The sequence below is a fragment of the Euprymna scolopes genome, chromosome 36 (assembly GCF_053919585.1).
Source record: "Euprymna scolopes isolate OS-2025 chromosome 36, ASM5391958v1, whole genome shotgun sequence".
NCBI lineage: Eukaryota > Metazoa > Mollusca > Cephalopoda > Sepiida > Sepiolidae > Euprymna > Euprymna scolopes.
In genome coordinates, this window is record NC_136517.1 from 56,229,279 (window position 1) to 56,247,594 (window position 18,316).

General features: G+C 33.3%; 1 protein-coding gene across 6 annotated transcripts in view; it reads right to left on the bottom strand.

Moving 5' to 3' along the window:
• LOC145260509 (tubulinyl-Tyr carboxypeptidase 2-like) overlaps nucleotides 1-18,316 on the bottom strand; it is a 99,917-nt gene that overhangs the window by 9,628 nt on the left and 71,973 nt on the right. For 5 of the 6 annotated variants that reach the window (XM_080118631.1, XM_080118634.1, XM_080118630.1 and 2 more), the window contains 2 exons: nucleotides 7,798-7,877; nucleotides 3,591-3,674 (listed from right to left, as the gene is read on the bottom strand). In XM_080118631.1, coding sequence (XP_079974757.1) covers nucleotides 3,591-3,674; nucleotides 7,798-7,877 — 164 coding nt within the window. The remainder of the gene's footprint in view (nucleotides 1-3,590; nucleotides 3,675-7,797; nucleotides 7,878-18,316) is intronic. The other variant, XM_080118635.1, reaches the window with a different exon arrangement.

Sequence of the window (18,316 nt, forward strand, 5' to 3'; positions counted from 1 at the left end):
TGGAAGATAGTTCGATGAAGAGTCCAGTTTTGGCTTCAAATATATTTATGCATGTTTTATTCTTCAAATTTCACTCAACGCTTCTAACGGATATACACAAAAATAACTACCCACATATATATATATATATATATATATATATATATATATATATTTTGTTATTGTTGTTTTTTGTTTTTTTCAAGCGATACATACGGTTAATATTGGCTCCGCCTCGGAGCTCATTTTTTTATTTACTTAGAAAGTCGCCCTTTTTAATTTGGACGTATATAACATTTTTATTTATTTTATTATTTTTAAAAACAGTAATCTACGTACACGCGTGTTTCAAGGTCGTTACCTCTCGTCAGCGTAGTTCAACTGTTTTTAGGGATCGAACCTCAGACCATGTTTACCACAGTCCGGTGCCTTAACCGTTAGGCCATAATCGCTAGATTAATTATACTGTTTATTTTTATCGCTTATAAATTTAGATTTTGTTATTGTTGTTTTTTGTTTTTTTCAAGCGATACATACGGTTAATAGAAATCAAAATTGCAATAAGTTTACCAAGGTAATCAAAATGGTAAACTTAAAATATATTATAAATATTAAAGAGTTAATATTTACAAGTAAAGTAATCTCAACCAGATGTAAAAGCTCAATAAAACCGAAAAGGAAATAGAGCTTATAATATGAACAAATGATTAATAAAACATGTTAAAAAACATCTTGAAAAAGAGTTAAGAAAATATTTAATTTTAAAAAGGAAACACAAGATAAGTGGATAGTCCTTAATCCGCGGAGTTTCGAAGAAATACTCTCCTTCTCATCAGAGGGCAGGAATTAGCAAAATGCGGGATCGAATTTTGCATGTAAAAGTATTTAATGAAACCACAAGTAAGTCACAGATCTTACTTGGTTAAAAAAAAGGGGTGAGGTAAGGGGAATAGGAGGTAAAAGAAAAAATGATGAAAAGATTTCACATAAATGGATAGTCTGGTGAAGGGGAAAAAATCCAAGAATGGTAAAATCCAAACATGATCGAATTAAAAACTTCCAATCCAACAGGTAAGTTCTAAAGGAATCGCGTAACTGGAAGATGGTCCAAAATGATCCAAAAGGCAGAATTCCTTGGAAAAAGTCACAAATGGAATGAGTTCAAAATCATTAAAAGAAAAGTTCAAATGTGCACAGAAAAAGCACTGGAGAGAATGTTTAAAACACGTCTGCCAAGGCCGGAAGAATCAAGTAAATTAAGGTTTAAAAAAAAAAGAAAAAAAAAAAAAAGGAAAAACGGTAAAAGTTTAAATTTGAAAAAGCAAGGTCAAAAAGCGCGAAAGTTTGCGTTAATAATTAGGTCAACTTAAATACGCACGTGAAAGTCCCAGAATGAAATTAAGAAACATGAGTTAGTGAAACAGGTAAATGGCTAAGTTTATGAAATGGAGCGTCTATTATATTAAGAAGAGTAAAAAAAGTGAATAAGTAATTAAAAAAATAAAATAAAACAATACAAAAATAAAAAAATAAATAAAAATGAAAATAAATAAATTAAAAATTAAATTTCACGTGCGTATTTAAGTTGACCTAATTATTAACGCCAACTTTCGCACTTTTTGACCTTGCTTTTTCAAATTTAAACTTTTACCGGTTTTTTTTGTTTTTTTTAAACCTTAATTTACTTGATTCTTCCGGCCTTGGCAGATGTGTTTTAAATATTCTCTCCAGTGCTTTTTCTGCGCACATTTGAACTTTTCTTTTAATGATTTTGAACTCATTCCATTTGTGACTTTTTCCAAGGAATTCTGCCTTTTGGATCATTTTGGACCATCTTCCAGTTACACGATTCCTTTGGAACTTACCTGTTGGATTGGAAGTTTTTAATTCGACCGTGTTTGGATTTTACCACTCTTGGATTTTTTCCCCTTCACCGGACTATCCATTTATGTGAAATCTTTTTATCATTTTTTCTTTTACCTCCTATTCCCCTTACCTCACCCCTTTTTTTTCAACCAAGTAAGATCTGTGACTTACTTGTGGTTTCATTAAATACTTTTACATGCAAAATTCGATCCCGCATTTTGCTAATTCCTGCCCTCTGATGAGAAGGAGAGTATTTCTTCGAAACTCCGCGGATTAAGGACTATCCACTTATCTTGTGTTTCCTTTTTAAAATTAAATATTTTCTTAACTCTTTTTCAAGATGTTTTTTAACATGTTTTATTAATCATTTGTTCATATATATATATATATATATATATATATATATATATATATATATATATATATATATATATATATATATATAATGCAACCATGAAGCAGAAGGAATGCCTCTTAGGTTTGAGCGTGATTAGTTTCTAGGATCTTCGAGTAATATAACGTTAATGCGTTTTTTTTTTGTTCCCCCTCGCCTATACATAATGCAATGTTATCTATACATAATCTTGATTCCCACTCGTGTCTCCCCCCCCGCCTTTTTTTTTCACTCAAATCCCCCTTTTTTTTTTCTATCTTCTCTTAATCTACTTTTTTATTTTATTACATTCCGAACTCTGTTCACTTTTTTTTTTTTCTTGTTCTGGTTATATTACACTTCGTGATTTTTTAATCGACTGATGTATTATTTATTTATTTTTATTTTTTAATTTTTTTTTTTAACATTCGATTATTGTTCATTTATTTCTCATTATTTTAAAATTTTGCTATTCAAATAAAGATATATATATATATATATATATATATATATATATATATATATATATTATGTACAGAAAGTTTTTAGATGAGACAAATCATTGGTACCGTCGGTTTCAAGCCCGATAATAAGAACCGTTTAAGGTATCCTTATCAAGCTCTCTTCAGACAATATTCGTCTATTTTACAACCGGAAGTGTGAAATATATATACACCTCGCGAGTTCACGTTTAAATCTCGTTTTGTTAAATCTCCCCCCCCACCCCCGCGTTTATTTATCAGATGATGATGATTTCATTAACTTTAAACTTTGAATTATTTAAATTTAAAATCAAATTTCGAAAAAAATTTTCCCTTATATAAATCGATTTTAATTTGAGCCCAAATTAATTTAAAAATCTAATTTTTCTTATGTATAAAAACCTTAAATTTATATTGGTATCGATTAAAAACTTAAAATTTCGTTTAATTATATCGAATTACGTTTTAAAATTTCTAAAATACGTTCAAAGTTTAAAAAAAATTTTAATCTTTCGTTTAATTATATCAAATAACGTTTAAAAATTTCGAAATACGTTTAAAAATCTTTTTTTTTAAAAAGTCCAAATCTTTCTGGATGAAGGCTCAATCTTCTGTATGGATGATACTAAGAATACAATTACAAATTTATAACTGGCTGATTGAACAAGGACAAGCTACCATCATGAGTTAAAAAAAGGTTCTGTCAGAAATTTTGTACAGATTTCTCTAGCTTGACATAAAGATTTCCGAGTTTTACAACATCCATCTGAAGAAGATAGAAGAATACATCGACCGAAATATTCGAGATGAGAGCACAAGTCTGAATAATACAAATAACCCAAATGATCAGTCTGTATCTAAAATATTTTGAAACAAAAACTAGGAATTACCGCTTTACGTATAATCCGTGAATGCTTTTCAATCTTTTCTTCAATGTCTTCTGATTCCAGTTTGGAAAGATTTAATACAGTGGCCTGGGAAGATGGAAAAATATAACTTATTTGTTAATCTTTTAGCAAAACAATGATTTTATTTTTCATATACACAGAAATGTGGAAGAGTTCATTAATGGTTTTGTTACATAACAGGCTGTGCGTTAAAATGGAAAAGATTGAGTGACACCTAAGAATTAGAGATGACTTCAGACAGAAGTTAATGAAACCATATGACTTCCGGAAATTTTCTATGTCCTTGTCTGGCGATACTTCAAATAGAAAAGACGTGCAGTCCCCAATGAGGAGGAAGCAGCACACATAGCTACCCGTCTCTCTCTCTCTCTCTCTCTCTCTCTCTCTCTCTCTCTCCCTCCTTCTCTCTCTCTCTCTCTCCCTCCCTCTCTCTCTCTCCCTCCCTCTCTCTCTCTCTCTCTCTCTCTCTCTCTCTCTTATGTGCACACTAATGGTTTGTCTCTCTGGTGTTTTACTATGACTGTGTCTCTTTTTTTAAATAAACCTTTTCTTATAGACGGTGGCGTCCGAGTGGGTTTATTAGCAGACAAATAAAACCTGGGTTCATGACAACAACAATCATGTATAACGATTTATATGTCTGTCGGCAAGTGAAAATTTAATAATGTTAGTGATAAGGGATCGAATACTATTACCATTTCTTGCTTTGACGACATACAAAATAGGTTTTCTAATAATTTAAAACCCAGTTTAAAAGACTTTCTATTTGCCAATTTAGATACTTTTAAATTCCTTTAAAATCGTTATGAAACTATGATTAATGTTTGTTCAGGTAATGTTTTAATCTCTATTTGTGGCACAATTAAATTTCTCCCTTTTGGAGGAGCTAGGGCTTCTACATTAATTAATCTTGTGCACAACTAGTTTTGTATTTGTGGGGAAGTACGCACATGTCATGCAGGTGATGTGTGATTTTCCAAATGTCAGATTATCAACCAGGTTTGCCTGACAGTTATTATGAAACTCGATTGTGTCAAAACGATATAAAACCCCAGAACTCGAAAGGTCAAACCTACAAGAACTTGTCATCAAAGTCTACAAAAACTAAACAATGTTCAAGTGTTATGCATATGTTTCTCTCTTACTCTCTTTCTTTTTTCACCATCTTTCTCTCTCTTTCTTTATTGAAATTGAGGAGAATTGAATTATAATTGTATTGTTTTAAAAAGTCGAAGCTCGGATCTTGCGGGCAACAGATGGTTGTATCTTAGCGACGCATATAATAGTTTGGTCTGGTCGCAAGTGACGACGGACGTGGGTCGACAATCACCTAAGTTCAGTATGTTTCTCCAGTGTTAAATAAAATAATTATATTTTTATAAAAATGTCTTTGTTCGCGATTTATACAAGCATTCTATTTGCAGCAACAACATTCATTACAGCAAAACGGTCCTGCTATTTACTGCCGACAATGGAGATGCTGCCTGTAATGACACAAAGACGACTCAAGAAGCGACCCATGTCAGCCGGTTATAACCAACGCTATAAATATGATATTTTAATTCATGCAGATTTCATATATATTATTATAGAGTTAATGTTCTATCGATTTTTATATATTATAAAGTTGCGATTTCAAAACTTATGAAGAATTCTTGGTAAAATTATTCATACAAAAAATAGATGACTTAAGTGCCATCAGCTATAATCGAAACCGAAACCAAAACTGTTGATATTCCTATCATCCATGTGGCTATCGTTTTATGTGATTTATTCCCCTCGGAGGTCTAGTGCCATTCCAAGGAGCCAAGTAACTCTCCCCGGGTAAATGATCAGATCACATATTTATGAAATGATTGGATGTGAATAACTTAAAAAATTTTAATCTTTTAATTCGAAATGATTTTTCTAATAATTTTAAAACCAGTTTAAATGACTTTCTATTTGGCAGTATAACTGCTTCTAAATTCCTTTCAATTTCGTGCAGTCACAAAGTAATTTATTCTTTTGTTTTACAGCTATAAGCAAAAGATTAAAATGCCTGATTGTTACATAATGAGGTCCATTGTTTAAATGGAAGAGTTTGGGTGACATCTTAAAGGTCAGAGCTGACAACAAATGGAAGTCACAAAATCATGTGACTTCTGGACAAAGATTTTCTCTCTCTTGGCTGGTAAGACTTTAAAAAGAAAAGATGTATCCAAGGGTGCCATCTTCAATAAGAGATATGTGCTGAGAGCCAATAATGACTTTTAAATTAGAATGTTACATACTAGTGACTAGATTTCAATGCCAATTCAATTGCCTACAATGAATTTTGACTAGGATCACACTTAGTGCATAATAATAACCCAGATCTATAAAACAGAATCGTTCCCAGGGTTGAATGAAAGATGTCTGATGCAAAGTTGAGGCGGGAGCAGAGATCAAATGCTGTAGACAAAAGAGAGAGATGATGAGAATGAGGTCACATTTTCAAGTGAAGAGAAAACTAAGGTTCTCAGATCAGTCCCTATTGATGGAAGCTGTGTGAATGAGACACCATCAATAATGTAGAAATAAGTGGAATGTTGCCTTGCCATCTCTGTCTGTATGCGTCACTCATTTCAGTTAAGTTAGGAAGTTAAGAAGTAAATAGTTAGCTGAGATAATATTAGTCTCTCTTTTTAGAGTCCATTCTATCCAAACAAGTCTTTGAAGAAAACTCAGCGAATGTCTCCTTATATCTTCTTTTTTCATGAAAAGAAGCTTATTTCTATAATAGCCACTAGATGAAGCTGTGACAAAAATGAAGTGGTGGCACCAGACAATAATGTATAAACAACCTCATCTATATATAAAAAATGTTTATTTGTTATTGAAAATATAATAAGAAGTTGCTAGAAAGCAATCAAGAGCAAGACCGATGATACAATTGACAGATGCTTGTGATCTCTGTAAACCAGCTTCACTGAGCTCAAGTCAGTGATCTTGACAAGTGGAGACAAAACTCCATCATTGTTGACCCTTGCCATAGCTTCTGACTAACGCAAAAGAAAAAGAATATCAATTATGATGATTAAATAAAAACATCCTTTTGATTTTTGATCAGTTATAATAATAATAATAATAATAATAATAATAATAATAATAATAACCACTATTAAATACTTTTACACTTCTTTTTTTACAAAGGAGTCACCATCTACCAAAGCCTAACAGCTACTTGAGGATAAAGATTAGTAAGACAACAGTATAATGATCGGTAGTGGTGTAAATTGGATAGAATTCTCTTATTTAAGGGGACAGCTCAACAAGAACTTGTTTACATTGTACTTGAAGATAACCATGTTGTAGTTAGCTGGAAAGCAGGCCTGCAGTACGGAGTTCCACAAATAAGCAGTACTAGGAAAGAAACTTTGTTCATAGAATTTGTGTTTAGATTTAAGCACAAATAGAGGATGGATGAAATTGTTGACAGTGGCTGTAGCTAGACGAATGTTTGTTGTTAATGTTTTGCAAGGGGGAATTATAGATTGAAACTCAGTTTGGCATTTTTCTATGAAATTAACGATACAGCAGAGGTAGACTGGCAACATTTCTTCTGTGAGAAAGAGTTGGCAAGGAGGAGAAAAGGACATTGTATATTTGGTTTCGAAGCAAATTTTGAACAATTTGTCAATGCAGGAAAGGGTGCTCTGAGCAGCTTTTCCCCAGATGTGGCAACAGTACTCTATCCTAGGATGTATTATGCTCTTATGCAGTTGTCTTTTGGACTCCAGGAAGCAGTGCCAGAGATTGTTCTCGTACCTTTTGCCCGGCATAGCTCGGTCGTAAAGTATGCTTAAATATGATATTTTAATTCATGCAGATTTCATATATATTATTATAGAGTTAATGTTCTATCGATTTTTATATATTATAAAGTTGCGATTTCAAAACTTATGAAGAATTCTTGGTAAAATTATTCATACAAAAAATAGATGACTTAAGTGCCATCAGCTATAATCGAAACTGAAACCAAAACTTATGAAGAATTCTTGGTAAAATTATTTATTACAAGAAATGGAAGTCCATAACAATTAAACAGCAGTCACTCGGATGTAAGCATCGCACACAAAATAAGTAACACACACACTATCCTATTAATGATGATGATGATGATGATGATGATGATGATGATGATGAGTAAACAATGTTAAATACTTACTCTCCAAATTATATAATCATAACTGCAAGAATTATGGTTAATTGGTAATCCAATTCTAACCTTCAGCAATTTATGACAATCTGTTGAGAGAAAGAACAAAGAAAATCAAGTAGTAAAATATTCAAAGCATTATATATATATATATATATATATATATATATATATATATATATATATATATATATACACACATATATCTTTTCAAATTATCACCTGTGGTCGTTTCCAAATTCAATGTCAGTAAATATCTACCAAGTTGTTGTGCCAATTAATCAGCGTTCTCGATTCTTTTGATAAGACTATTCCATCATTCAACTGAAAATCACACTAACCCTTAACTTGGAGTGGCTTTTGGCCATGGTGAGTGGTGAACCATTAGTATAAAAAGAAAAAAAAAGAAAAAAAATCGCCGTTTGGTAATCATTGTCAGCTCATATCATTTTACATGTCCATTGCGTGCTCTCAAACAGACTTTTCCTTTTTCTCCCACACTCTCTTTGAGTCATGTGATATCTTATCCGTTTCCTTTAATTCCTAGCAATCTGAGCCTCGAATCCAGCGAGTTTGACCCCATCTGATCTTTCATTTCCTCAACCGGCCATTTTATTTACTAGTAACCTCTACTCGCCCAATATCAAACAGAATCATCATTGTCTTTGAGAGTTTTTGGTAGCAGGGAAGTAAAAAGATACAAGGCATATCATAAATCTTCTAAGGCACAAGGTAACAATCTGAAGTAGGCATAATTCCTTGGTTTCTCTTCTGGTTCGATGAGATATCCGGTAAATATTTTATTATATCAGTGAAGATGTTTTTTTAATACACATATAACTCTCACTTCAGGATTTACCATAAAATTTGGATATGAAGTTCAATATCCTTTTCATTTTGAACAAATATATAATTTCCCTTACTCTATGATTTAAAAACTTTAAAAACTTTTAATTATGATTTTCTATGTTTATTATATTTAGCAAATTAGGTATAAACCCTTATAATATTTGCTAATACTTTTTCCTCTGAGGAGATGGGTAAACATCGAAAGCCTATAAGTTAAGTAAATATACTTATTGAAATGTATTCTTTGTCTTGCATATAATAAAAATTCTAGATTTTAAATTTAACCATTTCGCATCATAAAATTAAAATTACTAAATTATGATATATATATATATATATATATATATATATATATATATATATATATATATATATATATATATATATATATATATTTAAAAGAGTGTAACCATCAACAATTGTGGGTTTTCAGCCTTTTATCATTTTTTATTTTAAAATATTTTTATAATGAGTTTCAAGCTTTGTACAGCTCTCTTCAGATATATTTTTATATAAAGTTTTAAGTGAAGGGTTGAAATGTTATTCTGGAGAACATTTTGCATCTAATGACTCTGAGTGTGTTTTTCAGAGAAATGTCAGTCTTAGACTTTTTGCCGCCAATGGTCAGCGTGTTGTGGGGTCCAATCAGAGTTAAGTTCATTTGGAAGGGAGGGGCTTTTTCCTTTTGGTCCATTTGGTAAAGATTTTTATGTTTTTTTATGACTTTCTTTCTTTTTTGATATCTATGCACACACACACACATACATACATACGACACACATATATATGTATATATATGTATATATATGTGCACCCCCCCCCACACACACACGCATACACATGTAGGCACATACTTACATAAAAAAAATATGTATACACACAGGCATATCCACCCACTAACACATCCCACACATATATTGGTTAAAGTTTTCTTTGTCTTTCTCAATCAAAATACACATGCATACATGTATTTAGTCCCCTAAACATAAGCATACGCACACACATGCAAGATGGAATATAGGTAACAGATGATATATACACATTCACGCACACACACAATCACACACACATACATATACACACACACACACTTATATATACCTATATGTATGCATATACACATACACGCATATGCATGCAGGTACATGTACACATATACACACACATGTATATATAGAGAGACATATGCAGGGGCACACATATACACACACACATTCATATACACGCATATACATATGCATACATCCACCACCCATATATATATATATACATAAAAATACACACATACATATACATAGGTGCATACACCCACCCACCCATATATATATATATATATATATATATATATATATATATATATATATATATATACATGCACCCACAATGACACACACACATACATATACATACACATACACCCCACATACATATTGGGTAAAGTTTTGTTTGTCTTTTCCAATAAAAGCACATATGTATATATGCACTCAGTCACCAAAACATAAGTACAAGCACACATACAAACAGGATGAAGAATAGATAACTGATGATACATATGCACACACACACGCATACACACATACATATACACCCACACGTACACATATGTATGCATACATACACACATACACACGCATACGCATGTAGGCTCATATACACATACATACACGTACACATATAGAGACATGTAGGGGCACTCACTCATACGCACACATACATATACACGCATGCATTCATCCACCCTTATATATACATACATATATACACACACATATATACATTCGTGCACACATCCACCCACCCTTATATATACATGCATATATACACACACATATATACATTCGTGCACACATCCACCCACCCATATATATATATATATATATACACAGGGTGACCCCAAAAACGGGCCCCAACTCTAATTAGACCTCGTTTCTTAGTGTTTTGTCCGAATGAAATGAAACTTTGGTCATAACTAGTTTATTATATTCAAAACATCACATCAAAACACTAGGGTCTTTGGCCTTTTTTTCTACGTTCTACAGCATATGTTCTAGATGGCCTCCATTTAGCTCCGTGTATTTCTTGAGGCGCAGCACAAAGTTGTCCATGACGTTCTTACAGACTGAATTGGTAATGGCTCTCATCTCCTCCCTGATGGCTTCCTTGAGTTCCGTGATGGTTCTGGTTTTCCCTGCGTAAACTCTGTCCTTAAGACAGCCCCAAAGAAAAAAATCTGGGGAGCTTAGGTCCGGGCTATGGGGTGCCCACTCAAAATCAGTCTTGAGAATGATCACTCGGCCTCCAACGTTCTCTTTCAGCCAATCTCGGGACAGGTTTGAGGTGTGAGAACTTGCTCCGTCCTGCTGGAACCAGAACTTTCTCATGAGCTATGGGTAGATGGTCTGGAGCTCACTCTTGAAGGTTTTGAGGACCTCCACATACCGCTCCTTGGTGACTGTCACTGCTGTGCCAGATTCATCGATGAAGATTGGTCCGATGATGCCTCTGGCTGAGATTGCAGCCCACACCGTGCACTTAGGAGAGTGCAGGGGCTTGGTAGCTACTTCATTGGGTCTGGAGGACCCCCAGAAGACATTTGTCTTGGAGTTCGCCTTTCCATCAAGATGGAAGTGGGATTCATCTGAGGTCCAACGGAGGTTAAGGAAACTTGGTGTCTCCTCGATCTTCTTGAACATCTTGACTGCCATAGCCCTCCTCTGCTTCTTGTCTGAGGCTGTAAGGGTCTGCAGCGTCTGTATTCTGTATGGGTAAGCACTGATATCGTTCACCAGCACTCTCCTGCAAGTCTCACGGGACATACCGAGGGACTGACTTTGCTTACGCACAGAGCGTTTCAGACTCTGCTGGAGAGACTCTCTCACTCTTTCGACCAGCTTGGCTGTTCGCTTCTTGGGACGTCCCGACTGGCTTGGACGGTTCTCTCTAGCAGTGTTCAGGTTCTCCACGGTCCCATACTTCTCGAAGTAGTCCACCCAGTTCTGAATTCTGCTTTTGGATGGAGCCTTTTCACATTCGAACTGACGCATGAAACTGTCCTGGGTTTTCTTAAAAGAGCATGTCTTGTAGTAAAATTTAACACAGTGTAGTCTTTGTCTCAGCTCCCACTGGGGTCTTGGTGTACTCATGGTCATTGATTCTGCCATGTCCTGTAAAATAAGGGCAATCGGTGAATAAATAAAGGAGATATCACACAAAGTGTACACGGGGCCCGTTTTTTGGGGGGTCACCCTGTGTGTGTGTGTGTGTGTGTGTGTGTGTGTGTGTGTATATATATATATATATATACACATGCACTCACACCCACACACCCACGCACATACCATACATCTATTGGTTAAAGTTTTCTTTGTCTAGAAGGATTTTCTTTTATTAGGTGTGGGTAGAGTGGTGTATTTTGTTTCTAATTGTTTGTTTAGTTTAGGATAATGGTATTATACTGGGTATGGATGTGTGCACCCGTGAAAGTGCGTGCATGCTTTATTGTGTTTATTTTGTTTCATATGTGAGGGTGCGCAGTTGTCTAAACATGCATGCGTGTAAGTGTATTTTGTGTTTTGCCTATCTATGTGTATAATTATTGGGAGATGTTTAAAGTGGAGTTGAACTTTGCTATGAAGTTTTTTTCTTGTGTTAGTAAGTAGAAGTAGTTGTCAATTTGGAAGATTGGCATTATTTCGAATTTGCCTCCACTGCATGTGTGTATGTGCTGTGATACATGCAGGTGTCTATTTTCTGCGATTTTGATGTTGGATCGGTGTAGGGCTACTCTATTACTTAGGTTTTTTGTGGCGCCTATGTAGGATTTATTGCATGCTGCACATTTATTACATAGACCACATTTTTTGAGGTGCAATCTAGGTCTTTTTAATTTTGAATGTTTGTATAGGGTTCGTGAATGTGTATGTGTTTCCCTCTAATACTATGTTGCAGACTCCACATCGTTGTTTGTTGCATTTTGTGACTCCTTTTGTTGTGTCTTGATTGAGTTTGGATGAAGTAAGTATGTGTTTTAGGTTGGCATTTGCTTTTTATTATTTTTATTATTTTAAGGAAGTTGTTTAATTTGCTGTTTTGGTTAAGTAGGATGAGGTTTTTCATTATCTCTGTGAAGAGCTCAGGGTTGTTTATGTTGTGTGTGGAGACGTATGTTAGGATTTGTTTCGTTCTTTAGGGATTCTCAGTTGGATCTCTTTGTCTATAAGTTGTGATGGGTATTTTCTTTTTCTTAGATTCATTCGTAGTTCCTGGAGTCAGATTGTCCGAAGGTTTTTGTCCATAACTATGGTGCAGATTCTACGTGCTAGTGTGTAGGGAATGACTTTTATGCAGCTTTTAGGGTGGTGAGTTTTAAAGTGTATGTATTGTTGGGTGTCTATGGGTTTGCGGTACATGCATGTGATAATGCTATTGTCTTTAATCTTTATCAGTATATCTAGGAAGGCTATTGTGTTGCTTATTTGCCATATATATTTTCATGACTTACTACCTAGCTCTATCTATGTATTGAGGACTGATGAAGTAAATACTGAAAATTCATGCATAAAATTATACTTTGTATATTAATTTATGTAATTAAATGAAGTAGTCATTCATATATATGTGTGTGTGTGTGTGTGTGTGTGTGTAATATATGTATAATTATAATATATATATAATATATATATGTATATATATATATATATTTAGATATATAATTCTTGACTTCATATAAAACTATATATTTTTAAGTATATCTCCAAATTGTCGCATAGTTACATAATGTTACATAATATATATATATATATATATATATATATATATATATATATATATATATATATATATATATATATATATATATATATGTAAAGGTACAAAATTTTATTAAAGTTTTAAAAAGATTAAATGGAGTCATTATTAGAATTTGGAGGAAGATCGATGCGGGGAGAAAAAAATAGACACGAAAAATAGTCAAAAAGCCTATTCGACTAAAAAACAAACAAACCTTGAGGTACCTTTCATCCGACACTTGTCAATAGATTACGTCGGCAGCGATTAAAATAAAACAATTTACACATAATTGAAAATGAAGGCGAAGGGAGGGATGACCCCCCCCCCAATATTTTTTCTAATTATAACTTTTTTTTGGGGGGAGGGGTACCCCTCAATTCGCCTTCATTTCCAATTATGTGTAAATTGTTTTATTTTAATCGCTGCCGACGTCATCTCTTGACAAGTGTCGGACGAAAGGTACCTCGAAGTTCTTTTTTTTTCTTCTTTTTTTTATTTTAGTCGAATAGTCTTTTGACTATTTTTCGTGTCTATTTTTTTCTCCGCATCGATCTTCCTCAAAATTCTAATAATGACTCCACTTATCCTTTTTAAAACTATATATATACTAGCTGTACCCTGCCACGCGTTGCTGTGGCTCAAATTGGTGCAATGGAAAAAGTTCCAAAATGAGAAAAAGCATGTTTCTTATAGGTTTAGATTTCCATTTTGCATGGGTACACAGTTTTTGTTGTTCCATTTTCTTAGCTGATATAGAGATTTTCCGGTTTGGTGACTCTTGAATATGTAACATAAATTGTCCATGTGAAAAAACAGTCAGTGTGTAACTGTAAGGCCCACAATTGTAAAGATTGTTCCCTGTGCTTTGTTGATGGTTATTGCAAATGACAATAAAATTGGAAAGTGCAATTTGCTAAAGTGTAATGATGTATCCGGTGGAATCATAGGAATGCATGGAATGAAGATATATTCATCTGTGAAAGGTCCTGTTAAGATTGTTGTTTCTATGATATTGTTTGTTAATTTTTTTTTTACTGCAAGCTATGTGCCATTGCAAAGCTTGGATTGGTTTATATTTCACAACATGATAATTAGTACACCAAATTTCAGTTGCAATACATGTGGTGGCATCCCTGGCAAATATAACTGTTGGATAATTAACCACTTTATCTGCTTTCACAACAGTGTCGATGGAGTTGTATTTGACTACCTCACTTGGAATTTTACATTTAATTATAGCGTTAAGTTCATGAGCATCTTTGTATTGACCTGCAAGAATAGCTCATTCACTCAGTCAAATGGAATTCTTATAATTTGAATATCTGCAAAAACCTTTTAAACTAACTATTCTTCTGATGAAATAAAATTACAGAAATTACAGAAGTTAAAAGTCAAAGAATTTTGCCCTTAACTCTGATCAGCTGGTACTTTTTCGTACCCAATTTCCCACAAGTGATGCAAAAGTTTTTGTGCGGATCGAACAGTCTGCAACTGTACATGCATATTTTGAGTTAAGTTTAATGTCTTCACATGGAACAAAAAAGTAGAGTATTTTAGGCAAGCATTTATTTTATCTGCTGGTGTTGATTGAAGAATAACAGGTAACATTTGTCTGAAATCTCCTGCAAGCAATATTACTGCATTCCCAAATGGTCTGACATTTCCATGGATCGAGCAAGAGCCTCAAGTGATTTTTTGCGTACCATTGTGCATTCATCCTAAACAATAAGTTTGCATTTTTGCAATATTTTCCCCCATATTGGATGTTTTGGAGATGTCGAACATGAGATTTTTGAAAAATTGAATGTTTTAAAGTAGAATAAATAATTCTTCTACTTGGCAGCAAGGTCGCAGGTATTCCTCATGCAGCAAGGGCTAAGGCTATGTCATTTTGTTACCAAATGGCTGCCAAAATCAATTTAATTAGAAAGGTTTTACCAGTTACTTCTGGTGCTGTTCAAGGTAGCAGTAATTTCCAAATAACTTCTATTCTCACAGTCAGTAAATTAGGTGACTAAAATAGGATTTATCCATGTTTTGACAATGCCTTATTCACTGTAATTAATTTAGGAGACTAAAATAGGATGAGGGATTAGAGATGGACAGATAGAGAGGAAGATATATAGATAGAAAAGAGACAGTGAGAGGAAAATAGAGAAAGAGAAGGAGATAGAGAGATAAAGGGATTGATAGATAAACAGAGAGAGGGGGAGAGTTAGAAACAGAGAGGGATGAAACAGAGGAAAGGAGAGAGATAGAGGGAGTTAGAGAGAGAAAGGGGCTCAAAGAGAGATGGAGAGGGTGATATAGAGAGAAAGATAGATTGAGAGAGGGAAAGGGAGAGATGGATAGAGAGAGATATTGAGAGAGGGGGAGAGAAACATAAGGTGAACTACACTTCACCGTTTTTTTCCTCGGTCAGTAGAAAAGAAATCTTTCGAGACTGAGGCAATTTTAATGTTTTGTTATTATCCAGAGTACCCCTTTTTTTTGGGGGGGGGGGGGAGGGTAGATTTTCCTCGCATTAGAAACCGACCGGGTTATTTGTACTTTCACTTAACAAATTAATAAAAGAAAAACATATTGTAAAATTTGAATTTAACAGGAAAATACTATTTTAAAAAATAACACGGTAACATAAGTACATAAGTGCCACTTTAGGTACTCCTTGGGCGTTGAGTTCCATGGCGACCAACATAATTATTTAATGGTCGCTCCCTTAGCCCCCCCCCCAGTCAAGGCTAATGCATGCGCACGTAACATTTTTTTTATTTACTGACGTTGGCTTAGTAACTAAACGATTTATTGATAATTTCGTAACCCTTAAACGCATGCCGGAATATTTAAATTGGTTCATTATTGTTGTAATGAAAAAAAAAAGTTTCATTCAACACAAAACCAAAAACACATATTAATGATAAATGATTTATTATTCTATTCATTGAAATTTACTAATTTTTAAATAAAAAAGTAAAAAAAAAAAAAAGTTAATAAAAAAATAGTTGCTTATGTGCGCATAAACAACTTTTTTTTTTTTTAGATTAGGTCCAGCTTATAAACCCCCCTCCAACCTCCTCTTATTAAGAACAGCTTCCGGAATAAACACCACTTTTTGAGGGGGGGGGCTATTTGCAAAATTTAACTGATATGTGTTGTCAGCATACCCACCCGAAAATACTATTAAAAAAAAAAAGCAGTGGCAGAGAAGTAGATTTATTTATCAATAAAAGTTGCGGAGAAGTAAATTTATTTATCAATAAAAGTCGTCATTTAAAAAAGAAAATTGTGGAGGTGGACCTAAATGTTTTGTTTTCGCACTATTCAACAATTTGTTCATCCGCGCATGTAAATTAAAAAATATTGGTAAAAGTGAGAAGTTATCAGTAAATGATTTAGTTTTTTTTTTTAATTTATTTATTTATTTTTTTCTACATTAGGTCCACCTCCACAAATGTTAATAATGGCTTTCAGAATAAACACCGTCAACCTCTCCATGTTAAAAACGGATTTCGGAATAAACACCATTGGGGGGGGGGATATTTAAAAAAAAAAGTCGATAAAAGTCGTCATTTAAAAAGAAATTTAAAATCAAATGTTTGTAAAAGTGAGAAATTATTAATAAATGTTTAGTAACATTTTTCGGTGCTAATGCAGAGAGTGATCCGCGCTATTTTTTAAATCGTGTTTTTGTTTTTTTAATCAATTGCAAGGTTAAAGTACAGAATAGGTACAAAACACCCTCCCCTCCCCATGTTAAGAATGGCTTTTTAAATAATAACGTTATTATTTCAGCATGGATCACTCTCTGCATGAGTACCCATTTTTCTTTTAATATTCATAAAAAAGTAAAACTTTTTTCAAAATAAATAAATAAATGTTTGTAAATGTGACAAATAATCGTTTAGTTACGGCAACGTCAGTAAATAAAATATGTTACGTGCGGGGTGAGGTGGGAGACTAAGGGAACGACTATTATTTTTTTTCTACTGGTCGCCATGGAACTCAACGCCCAAGGAGTACCAAAATGTATTCTTTTTGTCAAATAAATAAATTTCAAGCAATTTTTGCAATAAATAATAGATAGCAATTTCGTTAATTTTACGACTTGCCCCAGCATATTATAAACACCCTAACTTCCCCATGTAAAGAACGGCTTTCGAGGTTTATGGAAGGGCGTTTTTTTTTGTTTTTTTTTAACATGGGGGGGGGGTTAGGGTGTTTATAATACGTTGAGGCATGTCGTAAAAATAAAACAGTTTAGAAAAAGTTAAAACAAACTTTTTTATGTAAACAATGCCGTGAAAATAAAATAAACAATTAAAACGTAATGTTTCATGAGTAAAAAGCCTTAACATAAATAAAATTTAAAAAATTGGTAAGTACATAAATGAATTTAAATTTTTAAAATATGGGATTATTATTATTTTTTTTTGTGTGTGTGTGTGCTAATGCAGAGAGTGATCCGCGCTATTTTTTAAAAATCGTTTTCCACGTTTAATTAAAGTTTTATGATGTTTTTATTCAATTGTAAGGTTAAAGTACAGAATAGGTACAAAACACCCTCCCTTCCCCATGTTAAGAATGGCTTTTTAAATAATAACATTATTTCAGCACGGATAACTCTCTGCATGAGTAAGTTTTTTTTTTGTTTTTTTTTTACTTATCGAGTTAACAGAAAATGAAATCTTTCGTCAATTCGTGGCTGTGAAATTAATCGAACCGGAAGTTCAGTTTTATCAACAGATCAGATTCGCAGTAACGGTTAAAAAAATATATTTATTTTATTTAATATTTTAATAATTCGCGAGGTAAATTTATTTCAATAACATAAAAACATACCTCGACTCTAAAGATGGGTTGTCTGAAAATTTCAAATAAATTGGTAACGTAG